The sequence below is a fragment of the Asparagus officinalis genome, chromosome 2 (genome assembly GCF_001876935.1).
Source record: "Asparagus officinalis chromosome 2, Aspof.V1, whole genome shotgun sequence".
Classification (NCBI taxonomy): Eukaryota; Viridiplantae; Streptophyta; class Magnoliopsida; order Asparagales; family Asparagaceae; genus Asparagus; species Asparagus officinalis.
In genome coordinates this window covers 8,578,907-8,606,253 of record NC_033795.1, presented here as the reverse complement: position 1 = coordinate 8,606,253, position 27,347 = coordinate 8,578,907, and the positions used below count along the sequence as shown (strand labels likewise).

The window sequence follows — 27,347 nt, the reverse complement described above, 5'->3', positions numbered from 1 at the left end:
TAGAGATGGACGCCATTAGAAAGCAGCTCGATTCTCTTATGGGAGCCAATCGAAACGGCGACGTAACGGAGGTGAACCGCAAGTACTACGATCGCGACGTCTGCCGTTTGTTCTTATCGGGGCTTTGCCCTCACGATCTCTTCCAACTGACGGTCAGTGATCGAAAACTAGCTAATTTATTAGGGTTTTCGAGTTGATCTCGATCGCGTTGTGTGGTTTTTTTGATATAAACCCTAGTTTTGATGAAGTTGCTGACGTCATTGTTTTGGTTTTTGTTGTTTAACAGAAGATGGATCTTGGTCCTTGCTCGAAGGTGCACTCGTTGCAGTTGAGAAAGGAGTATCCTTTGTTATCATACTGAGAAGTATGTTTACATCTTTATGAATTTGTTGATGTGTAGAACTTGGATGTAGGAATATATGTATTTGTAATTTGCAACTAAAGAAATTGGAAGTTTTTTCCCGAAATATTGGCCTGAATACCTCAAACTTGACGAAATTCCCGGGCAGTATTTGATGGCGAATTCCGCATTTTCATGTTTCTAAGTTTTTCCCATCACTTTGCTATTCTAAAATTTAGCCTCTTTTTGACTTTGACACTCTGAAGTTCTATTTTGTCATAATTTGATACCTTGGAGTTTGATATCCCCAACTTTTTAATTTGATGTTAATTTGACAATTTGGTAAACCCAAAGTCTTAGTTTTGTTCCTCACCTTCCCCAAACTAAAAAAATTGGAAGTTGGTAAAAAAATTGTTTCTCGATTAGCTTTTTATGTTCATATTCTTGAACAATTCTGATGGTAACTTTTTTGCACTTTCGAATATCAATAATTATCAGAATAAAACCTCAGGCTATACCGCTATAGAAGTTAAAAGAGGTGAAAATCTGAGGTATTAGAGTGCAAATAACTCTGAAATCTATCACTATTTGAACCTCTCAACATGTCTTCTCACAGAAGTGTCACCATCTATTTCCATGCTGTCAGACTTTACTGACTCCATTTCAACTCTCTATTCACTGTTTCTTGGTCTAGAAGTGGTAGAAGAAAAGTTCTTTTTTTTAAACCTAAACAAACACTATAGTCCGGTCTGAACATGGACTGGTCTCCACCAGTCCTCCCACTCAGACACTATCTTTGAAATTTAAATCATATTAAGGAGAATTTTCTAGGCAGTCTAAATGTTGATACGCCCACTTAGATACAGTTATATGATACACACGACATGGAATTTATATGTGCAGTCCCTAACTGATACTTCTCAAGGGAAACTGAAACCCATTGGTGTCAATCTTGTCATTAGAGACAATGTTTTAAAAAGCTAGCTGCTAGCCCGTCTAGGCATCCGCCTAGTCTTGGGCGGTACCTAGTCATCCACCTAGGCCTTGGGAGCGCCTAGGCGAGCATGGACCGCTTACACGGACTGCACTGCTTAGATTTTGGTCGTGATTTCCTCTGCTGCAGCATCCACATCCTCCAACCTCTCCGAACTCATTCGGTCTCCACTACTATGAACACCACCTCCGCCTTTGACCTTTGAAAAACCTTTTCCACCACCACTTAAACAAAAAAAAGAAATCTGCCTAGGCGCTAGGCGGCAATCCGGTGCGTAGCTGTACCTAGTGCTTTCTATAATATTGACATTTATTATTAATTATTGATACTTAAAAATATACAAGAAAACCGCCTAGGGGTGCTTTCTGTAACCTTGTTCAGAGAATACATATATAGTATGATATGTGGAATGTACTATGATACTGATAATGAGATTAGTTTGCTTCATCATCATATATTCGTTGGGTAGGGAAAAGGGTTGAAGCAGATCAGCTAACCTATGAAGCTATGGTTATTTTGTTGAGATTTTCCCTATCCAATGGGGAAAACGGGTAAGGTTGTATCCTTTAATTGTTGCTTAGAAGTTAGATTTGTCTTTCAGGTCCATGTGAACTTGGTCTCTTAATGACCCCTTTAGTTATACCTGATTTTCATAAACATTATTACTGGAAACTTTCTAAATCCTGAAACTAGGTGCTAATTTCATCGCTCATGCCTATATGCCCCTAATAACTCCTCTTGTGGAGTGATATTCCCTTTAGTTTATAGCATATTATTCTTCCTTAACAGTCAACAGATATGAAGAAGCCAAAGCAAAAGGGGGTCATAATTTTGACAGAGAATTGGAGGATGTAATTGACAGACTAATTGTTGAGTGTGAAAGAAAAATTCAAAGAGCCGTCAAGCGTTTGGAGGAGGCAGATGCTAAGGCTGCTGTTGCAATATCTGTATCTGAGGTTACCCAGGTACTTGAACTCTATTCGTTGCCCTTATCTGCTTCAGTTTTCAGGTTACTATACTTGCATAGCTTTAGAAATGACAATTTTCATTTTGAAAATACAGTCACCTGAGATAACGGAGTTGTCAAAACAGATCAAGGAGAAATTGAAACAAGTTGATGCTTTTGGTATTTTCTTAGCCTTTTCAGATATTGTATTTTTCTTATTCTCTTGGAATCATGCAATTTCTGATTTGACTTTGTTGTCAGTGAATAAGTATGGTAGTTCATCGTGATTGCCTTTGTTCTGTTTTCAAATGTTATACTTTTGTTGTGTGCTTAGTAATAGATATCCTTATGATCTCTTGCTCTGCTGCTCTGTAAGATGGACTACACCCCTTCCCTTTTCTTGACATTTTCCCTTCTATCCATGTCTCATCTTCATGGTCTTATCAGATTGCATGTCATTTTACAATTACCATTAATAATCATACTCACAAACACACAAGAGAGTGAGAAAGAGGGAGGGTACTTATTTATCATGACTACCAAAACTTTCACATTGCTTCTGGTTTTGCATTATACTGCATGTTATGGTTTATGGTTGCACAAAGAAGTTAGTTTGAGTGGAAAGTATATATAAAACAATATAGGTCCTTTGCTGCTTCATATTATGTCTTTAAGGTCCATAGCATTTTAAACCACAGCTGAAGAGCAAACTCCAGTTCTTTGCATTTGATAAGGGAGAGTGGGCAGTCGTGAAGCTCACAACAATGTTCTGTGTGTTGTCTAAATTGTACTTATTTAGGTTCCTTTCTGGAGGTACATGAATATCATTGCACATGTTGATGTTTGCATCCATGTAGACGCTACCTGGGTGATGTAATTTCCCCTTTGTACCTAGAGGCACATTGATAAGGCATATTTTCTTTTTCGCTCAAGATAATCATTCATTCTTGTTTGAGTACCAAATGATGCTTTATTCAATTTCTAGTCTTTAAGAATTTGCTGAATATGCAAGCATTATGAAGTTTCTTCTCTGTATTTGATAAGATAGAGTTTATTTGATTCAATTATTGCATAAAAACTGTAACCGTAGTGTGTTTGAAGGATCTTAGAGATCGGATAAGAACCTGTAAATGCATATCCTGTGTTATTTATTGTTTTTGATGTGGAGAACCAGCCCATCAGGTCAGAGATGACCGAGCATGATTTTACATTGTCAAAACCAACTTTACCCTATCTGTTTCGAAGAATCTTGAGCCTGATCCAAATCTATAAATTAGTATGTGGAATGTCCTTCAACAGATTGTCCAATCAGCCTTTTAAGCTGAAAGCCTGAAACATAAGATGATAAAGAGCAAATGAAAGCCTTCGTGAAATTATCCTACACACTTCCATTTCATGTGCAATAGTTATATGCCTGTATCGTGGAGCCACTGTGTGGTAATACCCTTTTCTTTTTATAGAAGTGACAACAAATCTGTGAGCTTAAAGAATAAGGTTACTACCAAGGTAAGCTGATCATGTTTTTATAGAAGTGACAACAAATCTGTGAGCTTAAAGAATAAGGTTACTACCAAGGTAAGCTGATCATGTTTGTGTCCGCCTGCTGTCATAATCATGTCGCAGCTTGTTCTGGGCCTCATTATACTTGTATCTTGTCACCCGTTGCTCCATTTTTTGTAATTAATTTAGCAACTTTTGAGTTTTCACCTGAAAGGCACTAAAGTTGATGATAATCATGTCTGATGTATATCTTTCAGATTTGGAAGGCGAAACTGACAGTAAAATTCGGGCCATTGAAGAACTAGAAGAGCTCAGAGTGAAGAGAGCTGATAAACAGGTAAAATTGACATTACCAGTTTGCATCTTGTGTCTTTCTGATTGGTTTTACTTTTCCTGCTGATATTTAAATGTAACAGCTTCATACTTATCCTTGCTGCAGTCTATGCTTCTTCTTGATGCTTTTAACAAAGACAGAGCTTCTTTACCACAACCTCTCCAGAATCCTCCTCAGTTAGCACCTTTGCCAGCTCTTGTTCCTCCAGATCCTCGTACACAGGAAATGATTAATGAGAAGCTGAAGAAGGCAGAAGATCTTGGTATGAGCATTTCATCTTAAAAGATAATCTACAGTTGGTCCTTTTTGGGTACCCTTACTCTCTTAGTTCTGTAATTTCTATATAGTATGTACTTCTGGTTTACTTGGTTGCCTATGATCATTTCAATTTGAGTCTTTGCCTTTTCTTTTGGTATTTGTCCTACCATCTTATTTAGAAATATATAGTCAATTTCAGAAAGTTTATCGAAGTTAAGTTCATGTACATATATCAAGCTGTTATCAGTATTGGGGTAGGTCCAATTGTCTTTTACCGCCCCCGGGTTATCTTTCACATGTTGACAAATTGACAACTTAATTTGAACTCTTACTATTTCTGTTTAGGTTCGTAGTTTCCTGGTGTCAGCTTGGTCGTGATGGCCTAGCCTTAAGAAGCTTCCCTGAGAGTGTACTGGTTAGTTTACTGGTTATGTCTTTTAAAAGGATAATTTCAACATCAAATCTGAATGTAGCTGTCCATATGTTTAATAAAATAAAATGGTGGCATACTTTTTCCACTGTTGCCTATGTTAACTGCGTACTTCTATCATGAAGTTGTACCCGTACCCGACATGTTCTTGTACCCAAACTTCATGGGACACTCCCTGGATATATGCACACATTTTTTCAGACATGTGCTCAATTATATGATGTGTATTAATTTAATACGCTTGTCATACACTTCTTGGACATGCACATCCATTCTTCAACTCATTAGACATGGTTCGGGTTTGTTTCAGCCCGTACCCAAGTTCAAAACTATGATTTTAAAAGGTCATTTGAGTGTCTAATTTTAAAAGAAGTGGTTTCCAATTTATAATAACCAACATAATAAAAGAAACTTAAAAATGTGACAAGCTTTAATTTTAATTATACATTAACTGGAAAAAAATAATGATCTGTGAATTATTATTTTCCATATATATGTAACAGTGTCTCTGTACCCTACAATTTACAAATTTGCTATACCCCGTATCTGCACCTGTACCCGTACCTGTTTCCATACAACTTAGATTGTTGCTCAATCATGTACTATTGTTGCTTAAGGATTTAATTTCCTTATGTACAGGTGAAAAAGGTATGATAGATGAGGCTCAGAAGGCATTGGAAGAGGCTGAAGCTCTTAGAAAGGTTATATTCTTTTCATTTGAGATGCCGTGTCTTTTTTTTTTTTTGAGATGCCCTGTCATTTTGCCCATTAGCTTATAATAATAATGTTCTGTATTGAGGACCGAGGTCTCATCTAGTCAAATTTTCTATGTTAAGAAACTAATAATTTTATTAGGATTTCCCTTTTACTTTCTTCTGACCTTCTAGATGCTGTGATGTGATGTACTCGTACAATTTCTTTCTGCAGTTAGGTGCACGGCAGGATCCAGTTCAAGACTCCTCAAAGTATACTGCTGTAGATGTGCGAATTGTAAGTTTTAGCATTTGATCCATTATTTTATTACATCATACAGTCACCAAGGCAAATAGCCATCATAAATTCAAAAATGAAAACAAATTGACAGCATTTGGTTTTACCATTGTTAGTATGTTAAGCTGCAATAGGTTAAAATTGTAAGATGTCTGATGAGATAGATTGGTAGATGGAGTTTGTTACAAATTAGACGTCTGAAACAATTAAAAAACATATTTTAGTACTAATATAGAAGGTTAATCTCATTATTTGTTGTTTGCATATAAAAGCATGTCGCCGTTCATAGCTTCTTGTCTAAGTGGCTGTCTTTTGCTTGTCATGCTAGTTTGCACATGAGACGGAGTATCTCAGTACTAATTCTTTTTTCCAAATCATTTTGTAGACTGATCAGAAGTTACGCGTATGTGACATATGTGGAGCTTTCTTGAGTGTCTATGACAGGTAAAATAATTCACATTTCCCTTTCTATAACTTTGGTTAAATACAAGAAATTGCAAGCAAGAAAAAAGACTAGTAATAGGGGTTTCAAATACTTCAGCTTTTGACGGGCGCATTATACCTCCTTGTTACCAGCAGGCTTTTGGGCCCAGTTTTACGAGGAAAACTTTTGCAGCTAAAGAATGTGCGTGTTTTTCTGTTTTATGCTTGTGGTTTTAATTGCTAGAAGTTTTGGGGTCACAGAATTAACTAATCCTTTGAGAGATTGAATAGAAGAATTATGATTTCTTTTCTAGCAAACTAGTTTCTTTGATTGTTCTGTGGTGCACAGTGATCGTCGTTTGGCAGATCATTTTGGAGGGAAGCTTCACTTAGGCTATATGCAGATTCGGGAGAAATTAGCAGAAATGCAGGTAAAATTTTACAATTTTTCTCGTTTGTACCAGTTTAACGTTCTTACATATTCACCAGCTATGGCTTAAGATGGTTGAGTTGTACATCAGCAGATAAAAAAATGCAATTGAAAATTTAGCATGCTGTAATAGTTAGTTATAATTGAGCCTATTCAGTGTTTTTAAAGGCGCGCGCCTCATTGCGCCTCATGCGCCTTACGATGCGGGGCGGTGGCGAAGCGCCCCACACCTGATGCAGCAACGCTTTTTGCGCCTCGCGTACGTCTGTACTTTGTGTAGGATGCATGTAGTACATTTCCTCATATAGTTTTGTTTGTTAACATTTCAATCAAATCTTTATACTTGATATTCCATATCCCAAAAAGCAAAATAAATCCATTGGGCTTTTTTAATAACCTTCAATTGAGGACCATTACTAATCCTTAGTTTGGATATAAGTCTTGATTTAACATTTGATTTGAAAATTTATGAAATTTGCTACTATGTTGGGTGTTAGCATTAGAAATTAAGGCAATATATTGTGATTTTGTAGCAAAATATTATTTATCATGATATTTTTCATGTAAATTCTAAAAACATGTTCTTTCGCGCTTGATTACATATATTGAAATATTATATGTGTGGTTTGCGCCTCGCATCACTCGGGCGCGCGCATCGCGTTACGCCTTGCGCATGTGCGCGTAAAGATGCTTTGCGCCCCGCATTGCGCATCGCGCATTGAAAACACTGAGCCTATTCTTGCATCCATGGCAAGCCGCTGGAAGTTGGGTTCTCAATTCAACAGTTAGTCTGTTCGTAAAATGTTTCCCATTGTGGATAGAAAGTTTTGGTTATGTTTTAGAGCTACTGATTTCTAGCAAGTTGAGATTATCATAAATGCATGATGTTAAGCGGTTGCAAAGCTTCAGCGCTCTACTTATCAATAACGTCTAACATGATTGAAAATAATGCGAACTTACAAAGGCGGGTGAGGCATATGGATCAATTCTAATTCATTAGTCCTAATTACATTTGTTTATAACCAGACTAGTAAAAATCATGTTTCATGCATGTAAGAAATCCATATCCTTAACAGTAGGCTGTTAGGATATCCATAGAATTCAAACTTAAAAAAGGAATTTTACCTTCTGTTTGGAAACATGCAATTTGTTCGTGTGTTTTTATTGTTTTGTCGACATGCAATTTTACTTTTATGCAGCTGTCGAGGGTAACATTGTCGAGCTTTGCTTCTATTCTGTTTAATTTCTTTAGCTGCTCCGATGCATGTAATATTTGGAAGATTTTGGTATTGCTTATGATATATTTATGTGATAGTAGTTCTTAATCAGAACATAATGTCTATAATAAATTGTTCAGGAGGAGAGGACTAAAAGCCGAAAGAGAGATCGATCTGGTGATGATAGAAGGTTCTCTGCTCAACTAGCCAGTCTATTTCCAGTGGGATGTAAAGTATGCCACATTTCTTCTTTTCAAAACTTATATAATCATAAAATTGTACCTTGATCATGTAGGTCAGTTGAACGAAGTCGGGATAGTGATAGAGCAGCAAGCAGAGACCGAGATGGAGATAGAGGTGGAGGTGGAGACGCTACAGCGATAGAGGCCGTGAAAGGGATGGAGGTCGATCCTACAGTTATGATTCAAGGAGCCGGCGTAGATCACGTTCTCAATCAAGGGATCGCACAAGAGATCAGGATCGTCACAGGTAGTGTCTAAAATGTATCAATTGTTATATTATAATGGATTTTTTTCGATATATACTCTCTAAATTATATGCATTTCTAAATTTGCCTCTCAAATATTTATAATTCTAAATTTACCCCTTAAATTGTTTTCTTTCCTCAAATTTATCCCAAGCATAGCTGTTAAAATTATAACAGATTTTGAGGTGAAATTACCTTGATACCCTATTTTAATTGTTTTCTAAAAATCAGCAAAATAACTTAAGTACATCGTAATTATAAAGACAACCCATTTAAAAAAATCCAAAAGCCTTGCGTTTGCTCTTCTCTCTCTGACAAATTAACTCTCCAAGCAAGCCCACTCCCATGACAAGAAAGCTGCGTCACTGGCGAAAGCCAAGTCGTCGGCGGAGGCAGGACGTAGCGTTCTTCTTGCAAATCCCCTGTTGCAATTCAATTTAGAACCAAAACAGATAGAGAACGTGCATCTGCAGTTAATTCTAAATCTGATTATTCAAACTCATGTAATACCATTAAGAAAACTTTATCTTGCTAGGACTCTTAGCTATATGTGCAGATCATTCTATTAGGGACATATTTTGAAAACCATCCTATTTACAAAAAAAATCACAAATTCCGACCTATTCTAAAAAAAATTGTCAAAACCGACCTAGTTTCAACTGTCTGGCCGTCTGTCTGGCTGAAACTGTGTCGGTTTTGACAAAATATGTTCTGAAACTTCACAGGACTTCAAGTCCCGTGAAGTTTTGTAATGTACAAAAAACTTCACGGAACTTGGAAGTCCCGTGAAGTTTCAGAAGATTTTTCTTCAAAACCGACCCAGTTTCAGCCCGATGGCTGAAATTGGGTCGGTTTTCACAAATATTTTGTGAATGGGTCGTTTTTTGCAATTATTTTCTCAAATAGGATGGTTTTCAAAATTTGTCCTTCTATTAGTTGATTATGTTTTCCACCGCATGTTAGGTTGCTGATTCATTGTTTAGATATGTCAAAATTTTATAAGAAAATAATAAAACGTATCTGCAAAGATCTTAGACCTGATTTCTGGCAAATAATCTGTGGCCTGTCTTTTGTGTTATTCATTTATATCGAAGCGGACATAATTTGGATGCTGGAGCAGTATTTGTATTTCTGGTCAAGGTAATTGCAGAATGGAGGAGCTTATCAAGGAAGAAGCCTGTCACGCATTTTGTTTATTGATGTTATGGTAAACATAATAGACTGCTATTTAGCTGATAATGTAATGTGGGCATAATGATTTTATTGAGTTTTATTATTAGTAGTTTTTTTAAAGTAAAATAACTCTGGACTGTTGTTAGCAGAGAATTAAATGTGGACATACTGAATTATTAGCTGAGAATCAAATGTGGACATACTGAAATTTGGAATTTTCTGTTGTTGTTTCTCTTTTTTTTTTAAATTCTAATTCCATTTCTTTTTTTTTCTCCCGTCACAACAGGCGTCATCTGTATTAAGCTTCGTTCCACGAGAAGAGAGCTTGAGGTTTTGCCTCTTCTTGACCTGTAGTTTATAGGTTCCTTTCTCTTATCATCTGATCATATCCATCCTTTTTTTGGCAGGTTTCACGGTTCCAAGCCATGCTGATAACTGTAGTGAATCCTTTTTCCAGCTTGCCCTGATACTGAGTATGTGAGTCTTGAGAACAAGTCTTTTGTAAACTTCAAGTTAAATTTAGAGCAGGACATGGCCAAAGTTTGTGCAAAGACATTTTCTATCACACTATAATCTGCTCCAAAAACTAGTGTGCTAGTTGAAGCTTTCTCAGTTACTGTTAAAGTTTTGTAAACATCCGGTTGTTTTCTTAGTATCGTTTTGACTCGTCGTAGTTTTCAACTGGAATCAACAAGTTTATGTTCTGATTTTGTAGTTTTCAACAGGAATCAACAAGTTTATGTTGTTCTGATTCTTTGGTCTGAGCACGGTGAAGGTTACGTGCCATGTTATGACGTTGGAAGGTGCTGAGCTTCCTTCTTTTTTACTTGCGATGAGCTATATCACATAATGTGATTTACTTTTAGCGATTGGAGCTTGGAAGGGGTAGAAAACTGTGAAAAACTTGTCGTCTCTTTATCACTTCATTTCTTATACTCCCGGCACTGGTCACGCTATAGTGTTTAGGGCTCTTGATATTTCTTCTAATGTTGGGAATGGCTTTTCTTTACAGTGTTTTTTTTTCCTTTTTTTATTTCTTATTTTTTTTCTCAGTGGATCCAGGATGTTGAGTTCTAATACCATTTTAAAGAGGACAAATTTTCAAAACAATCACTTTTACAATTTTATTCCCAAAAAACGACCCCTTTAATTTTTATTTGTAAAAACTGACCTGGTTTTAGCCTCGGTGCTGACACCAGGTCGGTTTTACAAAAAAATTTCCGAAATTTCACGGGAGTTGAACTCTTGTGAAGTTTAGTAGTTTTTAATTAAGCTGCTAAAGTTCACGAGAGTTGAATTCCCGTGAAGTTTTTTAGTTAAAAAACAAATTTTTTAAACTGTGAAACTTCACGGGAGTTGAACGTTTAGCAGTTTTTTAAACTTCATGGGAGTTCTAACTCCCGTGAAGTTTTGGAACTTTTTTTGTAAAAACTGACCTGGTTTCAGCGCTGAGGCTGAAACCAGGTCGGTTTTTACAAATAAGAGAGAAATGTGTTGTTTTTTGGGAATAAATTTGCAAGAGAGTTTGTTTTGAAAATTTGTCCATTTTAAAGCCGACGGCTCCACCAAAACTTCTAGTGTGACATTTTTCTGTAGCCCAATTAACAATATTCATTTCAGTTTCTGACGGCGCTTGTTGAAATCAATTGCCCATAATCGCCATCTACTTCAAGCTATGTTTTGAAAACGCTCTATGAACTGCAATTTCTACACAAAAGGGGGGAAACTAAACAAGAAGAAGAATACATAGTCGTGAGATTCACTACACCTTATAAACATGCACTAGCTGTGCACCCCTCTGCACATCTCACTCGCTACCGATCAACTCTGAAACCACACAAACAACCACCTGAAAAGCAAGAATCTTGCGACTATGTATTCTTCTTCTTCTTGTTCTCTCCTTCCTACATTGAAAGGAGTTCCAGTACTTCCTCACCTTCGAGTCTTTACCCGGTCGAATAAAAAAGAAAAAAGCCATTGCCTATAATCATTGCTCAAATATTATTATTGAATAATAAATCCAATGAGATCCTCCTTCAAGTCCCTCTTCCTCCGACCTCTCCTAATACAAATCTAAATTCTGATCCAACCCCTACGACATTCATCCAAGTCAATACCGATGTTAAATTAGGGTTAAGGTTTGAATTGGGAGAGTTTTAAGGAGAAAGAGAGGGCACCGTTGATGACTAGAAAAGAAAGCGTGAAGGAGGGTCTGATAAGGTTTGAAATAAATTTGAAGTGGAGAAGGTTTATTGAGAAACACGTATAGAATTAACAATTTTGGTAGGTAGGGAATTGGAATAAATTTTCCAAAAAAAAAAGGCAGCTCAATGGAGAATGACCTTACTGTCCTCGGCCGCGCAAGTTAATATAGCATGCACAAGTTAAAATATCATATTGAGGCTAAAGCTTAAATATCCTGCCAGAAAGAAGGGTCGAGTTGGAAAAAATGGAATATCTATCTGGTAATTTACCCGCAATTAAATTCCAACTTCACCTCTGGATTATTATTATGTAAAAATACAACAATAATATCAAAGAACCCACCGTCAACATAGAGATCGAAAACTGACCGGAGCCTGCGCCCACTCATTCACCACTACCAGCGTAATCATATTGACCGACGACAAACCGTCGGAAAAAAATCAAGTCTAAATAGCACGCTTTACGACAGATTTGGACAGACCTACAAGCGAAGCAAAATGAAACTAGAAAGGCCACCTGAGACCTAAAAAAATGCAATATGCAAACGATAAATACAATGATAATGGCGGATCAGAGTACCCACATCACCTTTCTACTATCTATATTCACAAATGAACCCCAAAAATATCACATGGATACTACAGAACCCATCATTTCAAGGACATTCTCCTGGCATTAAGTACCAGTACAGTCTCGATGTTTTCACTCAAAGCTGCACCAGTCACTCGATCAACTCGCCCCCAAAACAACTTCTATACATGTTAAGAGGCTAGACCATGGAATCTCCTTGCTGGCCGCAGAGTCGCTCAATATAAATGTCGAGCGGCCTGCCCATGAAATCTCTCATACACCGCAAAATCTGCTGGCTGGATGACCGTTCATAAAAGTCTGACAAACAAGATACAAAAAGACCAGGACCAGCGATCTGGCTGCACGATGACCATTACCTGAGACGGAACAGAGTGAGCATCAGAGCTGAACAATACATACAAAGCTGGGTAAACTTGGCAAGAAAAAAGTAGAAAAGCAGTTATATAGCTTGGTAATGGTGCAGGAACATCATCGCACAAGATGTCTAGCAAAGAACAGATTTAATTGTAAGGTGTACACACACAATCAGTCAGATTCGTTTATCACATCCGCCTCAAAGGAACTGACTTGCATCACATAATGCACTGTCTAAACACACTTTAGAATTCACATATCATAATACTTTGTTATTTATATTAAATTAATTACGGGCCATAATACAGTATGATAAATATCACACGCTAATTAAACTTACAAACTTCACATAGGAGATGGGTCTTCAGCTTACCTTGGAGTAAGGCCAACAACATGCTTAATATATGGTTAGGTTTTACCGGAACACAACTTTGCAGTAATAACATACTCTCCTGAGAAAAAGAAAATTGACTAATGGAACAATGAAAAGAAATAAGATCTATAGACTGAATCAAGCAAGAACGGATAAACAAGAACATTTTCAATTCGAGTAAAGAATAATGAACATCAAAAAACGGAAGGGAAAATAAAAAAAAGGAAATTAACTCGTCCCCATCAAAATTGGGAATGACTATGGAACAGAAGCATCCACAGGAATAGGTATACCAAAATAAAAACGTCTTGACTCATTTTGGCTGTACATTTTTACTTTTGATAACCAAGGTCCCTTTTGGGTAGAAAGCTAAGTAATGGTCTTATACTTCCATATACTGGCTTTCTGAATACGTACCATTCACTCATCAACCAGATAAGGGCCATAAGGCTCATATCAACTTCCCTGTACAAGATTATATCCAGTTTTGCTAGGTATTGCTAATAGCCTACTAATCTAATTCAGAATGCTTTTTATACTAAAGAATGTGTAATTGTACCTTTCTAAATAGTATGATATTTTGGAACACCCTACTTAGAAAGCAAACCCACTTCAATCCTAGAAACAAAATAACTGAGGATGAACAGGCTTGCCTTTTTGAGTACACATATGAAAATCATGTGGTGATGATAGCAGAATTAGGCAAAAGGTGCAGATCATGTAGAGAGAGTAGAGCTTGCAGAAAAATCAATTTGATACCAAAAAATAAAATTTCGCATGGAAATATGCGCTCAAATGTGGCATAAGTCAAATGACCTCGCCAACCAGATATACAACAATGAAACTAACTTCCTGTTACATAGTAATACAGATTCCGATTTAAAGAAAGGCTTCCTTGAAGGTGTGCTGGAAATAATGAGTTCCCAATTAAGGCCAAGCATACTAAAGAAACTAAAGGGCTTTAAGAGATGCACTTGAAGATCATGTCCAAAAGAGGTACTATGTTGCAAGAATCTTTAAGGATTGAACAGCTAAAAGAACTATGCTCTCAAGAAACTGAAAGGATGGGAAGAAAAAAGAATGCTCAATATGGAATAAACACTATAAAAATCAAAGCAACACATAATAACAACATCCGAAGATAATGACCCACAAGCGTTCAAACCCACGCGCGCACACACTGGGAAGGAGGGAGTTAATCTCCATGCAACTTAATGTTATGGGCTTCTCAACAGACAAAAGGAGTTGACAGTTCTAGCAATCTGAAACAGTAATGCAGTAAAAACACAAGGGCGATACCCAGAAACTACGAGCTTGGGCTATAATGTAGCTAATGTCAGTAAACTGACAAATACTGCAATGTTACTATCAATGCTAGATAGAGGTAAAAAGTAACACCTTTTGACCTATCCAGGAAACGCTTGCCTGTCCTAAATATTCAATGTGTATTTATGAGAATTATTCAATGAATCTATATTTGTGAAAATTTCCCACCTTCTTACTTATCTATTATGATTACTATTATTTAAGAAAAGCTAAGAGTTTTAGTTGCAACTTTTGGTTCTAATCCCATACGAGTCAATTTAAAAAAAAATAGAAATGTCCTCACAAAATACTATGCTACAAATTAACTTGAGGGGCATGCTTCAAGAAAAAACTTAAATAACTCAAAATTCCCATTATCTACCAAGTTATGCACCTCACCCAAGGAATAAAAAGAGAAAAAAACTAAATTGAATCAGCTACTATATTTAAAAGGAATTGAGTTAAACCCAAGAACCTTGTCACCATTAGGATGAGATTTTTCCTGACATGCAGGATTTACACAGAAATTCAAAAATGATGACTAATGTGTTTATATTTCTCTCTCTTAGCGACCATAGAGGCAGTGGTACCACATCTTTGCAAACAGATTTGACGAAGGGGAGGTCGTGCAAAGCCTTCATTCTCGCTCGAACTCCAGGTGCGTCAGCATATCACGAACTACCCCTCGAGGTTGGTAACCTATGTCGCATGAGTACGGGTACGGGTATGGGTACAAGACACGTCAAATTTGTAAAAGTAGGGTTCGGCGACACTGCTATATAAATATTTGTCTACATATATATTATATACTAGAACTAGTAATTTGTATGAGAACAAGGATGAGAACTAAAATTCCTATAACATTTTTATGTTTCTCGTATTATGTGGGTTAAAAATTGAAAAATCACTAGTTTTTGAACTAGACATCCAAATGACCCTTCAAAATCATAATACGGAACCTAACTATGTCCAATAAGTTTCAAGAAATAGATGTGAAGTATAGGATGTGTCCAGAAAATGTATGACAAGTGTTTTAAAGAAAACAAGCATCGTATAATTGAGTATATGCCCAAATAAATGTACGCATTTACGCAAAAGAGTGTCCAAGGAGTTTGCATACGAGTACAGGCTGGTACGGGTAGGAGTACGACTTCAGATTAGAAGTACCCAGATAACATAGTTGCCTAGTAACCCTATCCGATCTGAGATTCTTTCTAAACATAGAATCAATCCCATAGAATTGGCGATATATGCCACAACATCTTACTTATTTACACCTTTATGTTATTGATCCATTTAATACTTAACATAATTAAAATGACATCTTTTAGTGTTTAGGTAAACATAAGTGTAGAATGATTGGGTTGATATAAACTTTATCCATCGTTACACGAACTACCATGGGGACATATGTTTAGGCATTAAGGATTTTTAAACTGGTGTGCATGAGACTTGAAAATTCCACCAATCTATCTTTAAGGTTTCCCTTCTTTATCATTTCCTATGAGGTACTTTTACTTTAGGTGTTTAATGGCTGTTTGATTAGGCAACAAAAAAAATTTCCCTGCAAATCTTTTTGTTTGATTTCCCCTCACATCTCCAAGAACTTTTTACACCTTAATATATAGCTCACCAAACCTCTTTTTTTGTAGTAAAAATAAAGATCAACATTGCACATTATTTTAGTTTTCTCTCACTTATAAAAAAACTAATTTAGCTTGCAGCAAATGCCTAACTGAATGACAAAGCAAAGGACTGGGTCAAGGGAGATCCGATATTCAACAAACAAATATTTCTCACGTGGGGTTCTCTCTTCGTTCTACTTTAGTCACCATGTTAGGGGTCTATTCTAGTTTCTCGACCCTTGTCTAGTCTTCTTATTATGAATGATCTAATACTATAGCATGTACTGATAAACTTGAAGATACATTTTCATCAAAAAGTTACCTTACTCATCTGCTAAGGTATAATTATCTACCAAAGATAGTATTAACTTCCAAATATTCCACTATATTTTCGACTTACTTTAGTTTCTTAACCTATTGTCAATCAGATGCATAATATTGTTCGCGTATGTCATATAAATTATTGATTCTTACTCATAATTGAGTCTCGCAAGCTTAACGTTTCAAGGATTTTGGTTTGTTATCATTAATGTGATTGATTGATGACTTATACATGCATACACAAGCGTCGCGTAGCGGTGAGACCACTAAGATTATTTAGGGGCTATAGTGGCAAAATAGCAGCAAAAAACACAAAGTCAAATAGCGGTCCAGCTTGCTCGAGATATTTACCTTGAGCTTGATGCAAATGCTGCAACATCGAGACGGTGGAGGACTGTCAGAGGGCTGCAGCTTGAGGAGCTGATTTAGGCTGCCAAACCTTGCCACGGGGGCTGATCTAGCGGTGGAGGGCTGAAGCTTCAGTGCTGCTGAAGCTTCGTCGAGAGGTGAAGACAAGAGGAGATGGTGAGAGGAGATCTGAAAGGTGGTGGCTGATGAAGCTTCGGCAGCGGAGGAGTCAGAGGAGATGAGGATTTGGCGTACGGGTAGGCAGCAGAGATGATGGAGGGAAGCAGTGAAGCTCGTGGAGGGAAGCAATGAAGCTCGAGAGACTATGGTTAGAAGCAGAGAGCAAAAGCGAGGTGAGATTGAGAGGTTAGGGTTAGGGTTAGAAGCGAGTAGTGTTAGGGTCTTAGTAAAATGGGTCAGGTTAATATAGTGTTCAGATCAGGTTTTTTTAAAAAACCTAATTAACTAATAGCGAGTAAAATCGCTTTTAAGCGCTTTTACATGCTTTTAACCGCAATTTCAAGCAAAACATAGTTTCGCTGCAATTTATAACCACTAGTGGTCGACTCATTGCGGAAGGGTGCCACTAACGCAATTGGGCCGCTTTTAAAACCCTAACAAAAACATGCACAACCAACCACATGCACCCCACACATCCACACACACACTGTCTAATAATGAATATTATCAACAACTCAACCTTCGAAATCTACCTAAGCTTTAATGACTTTGATCCTTGTGTTAGCAAAATGGTTTGTTTTAAATGTTTTCAGAGATGATAGTACATACCAAAATACAGTATGGGTTTGCTTCTTTAGAAAATTGTTAAAACCAACAAAATTAAAAGTATCAGAAAGGAAAACATCTTACGTAAAGAACGAATTGAAAAAGTGTATGTTATTCATTTTCATGTTCAATAAACTTGCTTCTTCATGGTAACTTGTCTGAACCAGTCAACCAAACAGGGCATCATGCTCAGCTAAGAAAGACAAATCAAATGAATGCAGACAATGCTCATCTGTAAGTCTTGCCCAAACTTATAGCCCAAACTTGGAAACTATAAGTGACATAACTTTAAATTCTCACACTGAGTCTAGATGATAACTAGAAAAGTGAAGGTCCAAAACAATCAACCAAGTCTGTATCTGGTTGGATGAATGTACCTTAGCGTGTTAAATCAATTAGCTTATTTCTGATATAAATGCAAAAACATACGATTCTAGCATCCATTAATAAAACAATTGTTTGCTAGAATAAAATTGTTGTTCAAATTTGGTATTCAAGCCACCACGTGAGTGCAATTTATTCAGCCTCTTCCTGGTCTAATAACTATCCAACTAATTGTTTTGCACTGATAGAAGGTAAGAGGAAAAAGAGGCTCACAAACCCTCTATTGTATTCTATGTATTGATGAGATAATAGAGAGACTGATAGACACTTCTCTTACACTTCCTCCATAATATTTTAAGTCACTTGTAAAGGGAAAAAATATGTAAACAACTCCATAACTTTATACAAAAAATCAAGGTTTTAAATGTCGGATGTCGGGTTCATGTCGGACGACTGAAATCCATGTCGGATAGCGGAAATCGGGGATATATCGGGGGACATGGACTAAATATCGGATTGCCATATCGGGTGGTGCTCATATATATAATATCATGTCCTAAATATAATCTAAGCATTCCTAAATTCAATATAAACATACTTTATAAATTAAATTCTAGAGGTGACACAGACGATGGGTGCATTCCGACGTCGCAGGGAGGCAGTGTCGGGGCTCTTCTTCTTCGTCTGCTCGGGGTCCTTCGGATGAGTCACCGACCACCCTCTTCCCTTTATCCCAATGACGGGATACTCTGCCGCCCTTGGGTTCGATTGGGGTTCGGATTTTGAGGCGTAACGAGAGATGAGATGATGGGGGGCTGAGATTGAGGTGGGGAAAGGGCGTCGTCATTCACAAAAGGAGTGATGGGTTCCCAAATCCCCTGCAGCCCTAATTTTTTTCTTTTCTTTCTATCGGGTTTATAAAAAACCCTTAAACATGAGAACAAGTCAAACGGGTTTGGGTTTTTATTACTAAATCGAAATCCGATAACAAAAAATATATCTAAAAAAGGGTCATATAAGCCGATTTTTCAAAGCTGAAAAATCGGTCGATATGCTCAATATGGCCCCGATATTTCCGATTTGGCCTGAAAACCGATATACGACTTGAAAACGCTCATGTCGTGTCGCTCAAGCCCTCAAACCGACATGTCGGCCGACATTTAAAACCTTGCAAAAAATTATAATATATTATAAGTGGCAAAAGCTTGATGTTAATAAATAAATAAATAAATAAATCATTCAAATTATTATTTTAGTAACTTTTTCAAGAATACTTTACATTTAGATAATAGAATAAGGTAAACGATAGATACTAATTTTAGATATCAGCAAATCTTTTCAAACTTTCAGGTTCTAAGAAATTTTAGAATCGAATTTTTTTATTTAAACTAGAATTTCGTCAGACTTGATTTGTTTGTTTACATCAAAGAACTCGGAGTGCAATTTTTTCATCCGTTGTTTGTTCTGTTCATTGCAAACTTTTTAGGTTTTAAAGCATCTATGGATGTCTCTATCTCAGAAATTTCCTTTCCCAAATGCCATTTAGTAATACAATATAATTGCATGTGTGATGTCCTGCATTTGCCTAATAGCTCAGTAAATTAGTTTAAACTACTTATCTTTTCCTTGGGTATATTTTATTGCACTAGTTAAACTACTTACTGAATATTCAGATGAATTAATTTAATTATTTTGTCAATTACTACTTACCTTTAAGTAAATTAATTAATTCAAACTCTTGTCTTTGGCAACGCCATAATCCTGCATACCTCTTAAGCAAACAATTGGACTATATTCATACACTTAGAAGGAACTTATAGGATATACAATTTTTCCTTTATCCTGAGTTTTCATTTTTTTAACGTTTCAGACTATTCAGACCTAATTACCATCAGAAATATATAATATGGATAGCCATATTTCCCAAAGACTCAAAACACCCTGACCAAATTAATTGATTTAAATCCAGCTATGGAACCTCCCAGAGAGTATCAATTGATAGAAACCTCCACAACAATACAAAGAATGGTACACAATTCCACTCCATATTACACGTGCATACATATACATGTTACATAAAGAATTGGAGCCTAGAAGCAAAACTGGTGTCATTAGATTCTATAAATAGTAGTAAGGGCATGAAAACAGCATACCAGATCCTCCTGACATTTGTGGCCCCGGCATTGCAGGTAGGGACATCTCTGCAAGATGCAAGAAAAGGAGAGACAAGAAAATATTAACTCCTAAAAATATTCATGAGCGACTATATAAACAACTACATTTGGTTGACCTTTGCAACCATATATATGCAACAAGCGATAATATAAAAAGTACCAACTCTGAAGCTTAATCACCTGGGGCACAAAGAGACAGCGAAGATATCGAGGATGACGACGGCCATGGAGCAGCAATATTGTCACTCAGGTCACATGTAAAACTAAAGCCTGTTGAATTGTCAAATATAACATCTGCTGGCAAGCTCCGAAGAAGACAGCCTGTATTCAGTTTGAAGGTCAAAGAAGGGTTATCAGCAAACCAGTTAATTTGAAAACTAAACAAACAGTAACAGAATGAATATAGTGACAGTAAATTCAAACCTTGTTGCCCATAAGCTGCCCCAATCACAAAAGTAGTAGGCACATTTAACAAAGAAGGAAAGAAAAAAAAATCAGATTTATGCAGCAGAATAAAGAACTTCAACTACTAATAAAAAAATTAAAGGTCAAAGAGTATGAAATGTACCTTGAAGACTAAAGTCTTTCAAGTCAACATCGCAAAGCTCATATATATTTGTCATAACACCGCCTTTCTGCAACATGGAGCCAAACAATGTCGCACAATTGATTGCTTGCCTATTTGTTATTAACATTTGCTTTTGTATTGTTGCGATGTATGCATTTAAGGAGGTACAGCAGGAAGGATTTGGAGCAGCCAAAGCACGACATTCTTTGATTACGCTTGAAGGATCTTCAAACTTCAGTGGACAAACTAGAATTTGGTGGATTAAATGTCAGTGAATAATAGACAACAAACTATTTCTCAGGCATCACACAAAGCAGATCTTTTACTTTAATATTCTATTACGGTATTAGCCCACAAAGTGATAATTTTAACAAGACATATGTTCACCTTTTACAAACAAGTTCAAGTTTTAATAATTCTAAAATCCAAAATGGCACTGAAAGCCTGTCTGAAGTCCATCTTTCTTTTGTCTGTTGAAGAAAATAAGTTGATCAAAATAGAAGATACCTTCCAATGAAATAAAACCTGATGAAGCTGATGTTCAGTCTCAAATACCAACCAGCTACATAAACATAAATTATAAATAAATAACTGAGATTAATCTCCTAAAGGATATACTGCCCCATAAGTCATTCCATCTTTAAAGGTTTAAACTTGCTGTAGTCTGGACACGAAATTTTTTCCCCTCATAGACCATATTTAACTTTCTTATGGGCCTTAACTGCCGATTTTATTCAGACTTTCCTGGAATGGAGTAGACAAGACTTCGTTTATTTACAAATGGACCACTTTCATCTACAGAAGTAGACTCAGCTTATCTACCACAGTAATCTCAGTCTGTGAGAATTAAATGACACCTTCAAGTCCTCAATAGTCAAGAGGTGAATTAACGGGACGACTTCTACAGACAAGAACCTTTTGTCCATTCACATGGAACTCCAATGCTTTTGTCCTATTTTAGGTTATAAAAGAACCTCTTGATGCTTTCATCACTATCAAAGATTCCAATCATAAATCACAAATAGGAAAAAGTAGAATCAAACTACTAACGCTTACATTATGTTTTTCCGAACACTGTATCGGCCACATACAACCAAACAATTGAACATGCATACAGGTAAGGTGGAAAAGGTTATGTACCTTTGTTGACTTTGCAGTTAGATAATAACCGAAATGCAGTATTAGCATCTTCTGATGAAAGCTCCCTAGAAAGCCAAGCATAAACAACCGCCTTACAGTCATTGACAGAATCAATTCCAGCAGAGCTCCCAGGTATGCCAGAACTGTCAAGACTGCTGGATCCATTTGATGAAATGTGCATTGCAGCCTCCATGATTGCAGGTTGACAGAGAGGCCTACAACATTCTTTCAACGGATCCACAGTACTGCAGGACTCTAGTAGTTTGCTAGTGTTGACTATTTTCTCAAATGAAGCAACATCCTTTACAGGACAAGATCCACCGGTAAGATTTGAGGTCTTCACTGAGCAAAGTGTAGGGATACTACTATTCGCTCCTCTGCTGGCCAATATGCTTATAATATCTAAAAAGCAATCATCAGCAACAGCTTGTTCGAGAACAAGGGCATCAGATTGACCACTGTAAGAGCCTAGGAAAATGTGCAGTAAACTATTAACCTGGGGGCAACAGATCACATTTCCAACAAGAGCAGCTAATGGGGCAGAACAATCGGAAGCTGTCTTGTCTATAATATTTGAAATCGTAGAAAAGTTTATGGGGCATTTCCCAGTCAATATTGGCTCATATGTGCCAGGAAAGGAAGGATACATTGGTGATATTGGTTCCACGGGATATGGATTACGCGGAACAACTGCAGGAGAAATTTCTATGGGGTCGAAAAGCCCAATAGGAGGATCAGACAGTTCAAATTTATAAGGAACATGCGCCTTGGGTTCAACTACAGTTTTCTGACAAGTTAAGCCTTTGAAACAGCACAACCAAACTGTGAGCATCAGAAACCGGTAATGTAAGGCCCCTGCAATAAAAATAGGACTAGCATTTAATCATGACAAAGAAAATGATCATTTATGAGAAAATAAGGGGATCTCACAAAATGTGGAAAACAAGGAGACAATTGTTAAGAAATGTTAACCATGAAATATAGACATATCATTACTAAATCGTTCTCATATAACAAAGTGATTGCTGAACTGTCACAGTTTGACAGGTTTCAAGAATGTCAACTAAAAGCATTTGAAGCTAAGCTAAGTGATCTCCTCATCCCAAGAAAGAGGCTTGGCATGACTCAAGAAGATCAATTGGCACGTAAGGTCAAGCAGTTTAGGGTCATGCAACCAAGGAGGAACTTTTATGCCAAATAGAGTAAAGAATTAAGAGGTATTACTTATCTTGCAAAGACATATGCTCTTTCAACTGTTTCACTACAGACTTATGATAAATACATTAGAATGGTTTTGTTGAAAAAGAATTACCCTACAGAATAAACTCTACTACAAGAGAAGAAACTAAAAGAGTGATATTTGTTAACCGGGCTAATACGCTCCTGCATATTTGGAGTATCAATTATCGAGAAAAGACAAGAAGATAGATGTCATTTAATTATAACATATTATCATAGAGATCATTTGCATCTAAAAAATGGTGTATACCAGATTTAGAAAGATCTACAAACAATGACCCAGAAGACAAGACTGAGCAACTCTTGGTCATAATAAACATTACGTACTGGTAAAATAGAGCCATCTTTCCTTTTGTGGATCCATAGTAACTCCTAAAGCTAACATATTGGCAAAAGGATTTTATCTAATGGAACATTATTGAAGACAGAAATAGATAGGAAACAAAAATATTTCCTACTTACCCAGGATATAAGAAACAGTAGATGGATGCTCAAGATGCTCCATACTCTTTCAACCTTTTGTTAACATGTATAACCAATTAAGAAGTGCTCCAAGATACTCAATTAGTTAGTGAAGAACGCCTGAAATTCTCAGAATTAAATGGAACACCCTGTAAACCAAATTACAACTAAGAAACTAAGATTTAATCGAAAATTTGAGCATGCTTTAAAGCGCACATGTAAAAGAGAGGAATATCAAGCAAACTCATAATATGAAATGAAGAAGATGCCTGAGTGCTACAAAGTGTATGTATCCCGAGCTCTTGACCTTACCATGTGTGACGAGCTGCCACCACGAGATTCTTCTTTCATCTATCTCTGTTCCATAGACCAAAACAGCAATCAAATCACCCAAAAGGGAAAAATAAACACTTTGGTGAAAACAAACAAAATAAACAGATATAAATAAGTAATAAATACATTAATATAACTAAAGATGACGGTCAAAAAGTTTACTGCTCTCAGCCAGCATGACGCTGATCCATAAAGAGGAAATGCTAACACCAAGAATAGTGTATAATTGCTACCAAGATAATTATTTTCGGAAGTGGGAATTAAATATACCTATACCTTCTAAATGCGCTTAGATCCTTGCCAGGTTAATTAGTTGGGCAATGGAAAGAATGTTATTACTGTATTTATTAGGATAAGAATCCGTAGCCAATTCAATTCACGTACAATTGTCCCTCATGAAAGCGATGATTAAGGATTAGTTAGATTTAAGTTTCAACCGGCACCTTTTGACTATTATCTTAGGTTAAAGCTTTCCTTTAAGGCTTTAACTAGTTTATTTCATCTTTAGGAGTCTATTATCAACTTCCTATAATTAGGTCTTTTTTAGAGATCACTCAATGTATAAGAGGTTCATTGTAAAATGACTAAGGTCACTGGATCCTAGAATTCAGTTGGACCCTTGGATCCACCAAAAAGTATCGTCAGTGATGTTAAGCTGCTGCTGTAAATAGTATGCGGTGTCTATGAATATGCTACTCTACATGTTGAACCCTATTGTCAGCCTCTAGCATAGATTAACCAAGTTAAAAGTTCTGCTTATAGATCTCTATATCATATCTCTTCTTCCCATTATCTATATTTTCTTATTTTTTTCTCATGCTTTAAATCAAATTTAATCTCATTGGCTTTAGCTTTCCTTTGCCTTGATAATGCTCATACATAGTCAAAACAATCCATATTCTTTTATGGAATTATTTCAAAGGTTATTAGAGAAACTAGGCCAGAGAATATCATGTGTATTTCATCTCATATGGCTACTAAATACTGGAAAAAGAAATACATGTTCGTTTGTTGAAGTTCTTCTGAAAATCATTGAAGAAACCATTCCATAAATATTGAATGGTTACCTAGGTTGTCTGTACACAGGATACGTGCATACACGGGTATGCAAGGATACAAATTCTTCATAGATAGGATAACATAAAATGGTCATCTCTAAAGAACTACAACTCCATCATGAAAAAACTATGAAATTCTTCACACATAAATAAATATGTAAAATAATAAAAACATGCTCTCAAACTTAATATTGTATGCAATCCATAACCAAAACACACCCAATAAGAATCTAATCTATATATACACACCATTTTGAAACTAAATTTGGTCATTGAATTCTAAAGAGACATCCAACAAGTATCCTACGAGTATCCATGAGAATTGTACCATATATACATCCTGATCAGATCCATTATACTCGTATTCAGCCCTTCTTACTCTTGATTACTAGCCTCTTACTCTTGATTACTAGCCTCTCCTTTTCCTGAAACATAAACTCTTGAAAGCAAACCAATTTTGTTTAAGTCCCCTTCACACTATAGCAAATCCCTGAGAGCACTTTTTTCTGAAACTAAACGTATAGTAAGTCCTGAGAACACCTTTTCTTGAACCTCCTATATACAGTGACATTACCTGATCTCATCTAAAAAAGACAAACTTGGTACTTCGTCCTAAATTTAAAAAAAAAATCATATAAAGTCCCCCTACCACTAAAAAAACTAAAGGAAAAAGCATCTAATTACAGTCCTTCCCGTTTCTGAACCCCAACAATAACATAAACTCTCTCAAAAAAAAAACACATTTCCTGAAACTGAACCTTCTATATACAGAAATTTTACCTGATCTCACATATAAAAAAGATAACTTTCGGTAATTTTTCCAGAAAAATCACACGAAACTATCCCCACTAAGCATCTACTTTCATGAAAACCCTAGCATTCAGCTCAATCTCTCGCCCCTAACTCCACCAAATCACCAAAAATTAAACAAACAGCAGCATTCTAAAAGAAATCAGAAACCGAAAAAAGATCCAGAAAAGTACCTAAACTCGATATTCTGAAATCGGATCCCTGGACCGATTCCGCTACGAAAAGAAAACCTAAAACCCTTTCGCTGTCAACTTTCCCCTTGGCTTTTCCCCCTTTCTCAGCTCCATTATTTTTTTCTCTCTCTCTTTTTTTTTCCTTTTGCCCCCTCCCCACTCTTCAGCTGTCTCTTTCCCACTCTCCCCTCCCTCTAGCTTTCCGCTTTAACAGCTGCTCTTTTATATGTGCGGACGCGAGGCCGGGGTTTATTTCGCTTGTGGAAATGATTGTGGGAGTTAAGTTACGAAAATACCCTAGAGCGGCAGCGGCCGGGGAGGGCTGCGGTGTTGGATGTAGGTTGTGGACTGGGGAGCCCGTAACGGCCTATGGGCTTTTATGGGCTCGGGTTTGGTTTGAGGTAAGTCGCGGTTTATTGGGCAAATTCGATTATTAGCCATCGTATTTATCTCCGGATTCGAGGCTCGTACCTATATTTTAACTAGTTTTTATGCACGGGCGCATTGCACGTCATATGAAATATATGTGATTAAATATCATAATTATTCATTTTAGTTTATTTTTTTATTAAAATTTATTCTTCCATCTTAATTTGATACATTTACTCACTTAGTCTCTAAAATTTAATATTATGATTATTCATCAATGATTCGAGGTGCTACACCCAATTTTAAGTTTCATATTGATAATTGAATTGACATGAAACCAACATAAATATAATTTAAATATTCATATTATTTAAATCGGCATGAAAGGAAGTTTTACATATAGAAGTATAGTGTTGCAAAAGTAAAAAAACTTAAAAAAATAGCATTGTAATAGCAAGAGAAATAATTAAAGCTAATAAGCCTAGACAATTGATTAGAAATGGCTAAAATTACACAAAAGAGAATATGAATTTTATTTCTAATCATTGATAGACTTCATTTAAAACCATAAACTAAATATTAATGCTAACTCTATTATAGTTTTATATGATAAAATGTCCACAAAATAAGTATATAAAAATAATTTAAAATTCATGAAAATCTCTGCCAAATATTTCTAATTTTACTCAAAAAATTAGGCTATTCTATAAAATATTAAAAAAATATTGACTATTATTCTTTATGTTTTATTTTTTATTGAGCCGAGATCAAACCATCTTCACTTTTATCTTTTTCTAGAGTAATTTAGAGTGATGACTTCATCATCTAAGACAATTGTGGCATCGGTCTGGACCTGTATTTCTCGTGCTATTATCTTTCTCTAGGCTTATTTATCTTTTATCTTCTCATTTAACTTTACAAGTAATTTGAATGAGAATAAATATTAATTCATATATATGATAAATTTTTGGTGTTTCTAATTCATTATTTAAGTTAGGATTGACCTATTTTTCTTTACAATGAATTCTTTTGTTGTGCACCAAATAAGAGTTTCTATTGCGTCAAATAGTGTTACCTTTACAATGTCTTAAGTCATAAGAAATTCTACAGTATTTATCATTTGGACACTCGTTATTAACATCTATATCCACCTGCTTGTTGCGCCCTTTGCAAACATAAAGCTATAGCTCAAGTCTACTATAATTGGTAGTTATTTTTACCTTAAATGTTCAATAGTATATCTGTACATTGGTAAATTTTAACTAGA

The 27,347-nt window shown here is 36.1% G+C and overlaps 2 protein-coding genes across 3 annotated transcripts; one reads left to right on the top strand and one right to left on the bottom strand.

Annotated features, from left to right (window-relative positions):
• On the top strand, positions 6-10,273 carry LOC109830146 (luc7-like protein). Its single transcript, XM_020397314.1, is given in 15 exon segments — positions 6-152; positions 287-339; positions 2,131-2,299; positions 2,397-2,460; positions 4,038-4,117; positions 4,220-4,376; positions 5,442-5,503; positions 5,730-5,792; positions 6,178-6,236; positions 6,565-6,646; positions 8,003-8,052; positions 8,158-8,231; positions 8,234-8,351; positions 9,809-9,852; positions 9,930-10,273. Coding segments are annotated over 14 exon segments (1,194 nt in total). The 3' UTR covers positions 9,825-9,852; positions 9,930-10,273.
• LOC109830145 (uncharacterized GPI-anchored protein At1g61900) lies at positions 12,115-25,905 on the bottom strand. 2 transcript variants are annotated; one of them, XM_020397311.1, is made up of 9 exons: positions 25,712-25,905; positions 23,650-23,694; positions 23,338-23,486; positions 21,637-22,491; positions 20,497-20,742; positions 20,352-20,366; positions 20,109-20,249; positions 19,908-19,955; positions 12,115-12,674 (listed from the first exon to the last, which is right to left on the bottom strand). In XM_020397311.1, the coding sequence occupies exons 3-9, from the start codon at positions 23,378-23,380 to the stop codon at positions 12,571-12,573; spliced, it is 1,452 nt and encodes a 483-aa protein (XP_020252900.1). In that variant the 5' UTR covers positions 23,381-23,486; positions 23,650-23,694; positions 25,712-25,905; the 3' UTR covers positions 12,115-12,570. The 2 variants fall into 2 exon arrangements, with proteins under 2 accessions (XP_020252900.1, XP_020252901.1); XM_020397312.1 differs by having other exon boundaries at positions 23,338-23,457.

What these genes read in the sequence shown, in the direction of transcription:
- LOC109830145 (XM_020397311.1), bottom strand. Translation starts at nt 23,380, where the DNA reads ATGGAGCATCTTGAGCATCCATCTACTGTTTCTTATATCCTGG. An exon ending in TACTGTTTCTTATATCCTGG is followed by an intron (nt 22,492 to 23,337) that starts GTAAGTAGGAAA and finishes TTTTTATTGCAG; the next exon opens with GGGCCTTACATTACCGGTTT. An exon ending in ACAAATGTCAGGAGGATCTG is followed by an intron (nt 12,675 to 19,907) that starts GTATGCTGTTTT and finishes GTTCCGTCTCAG; the next exon opens with GTAATGGTCATCGTGCAGCC.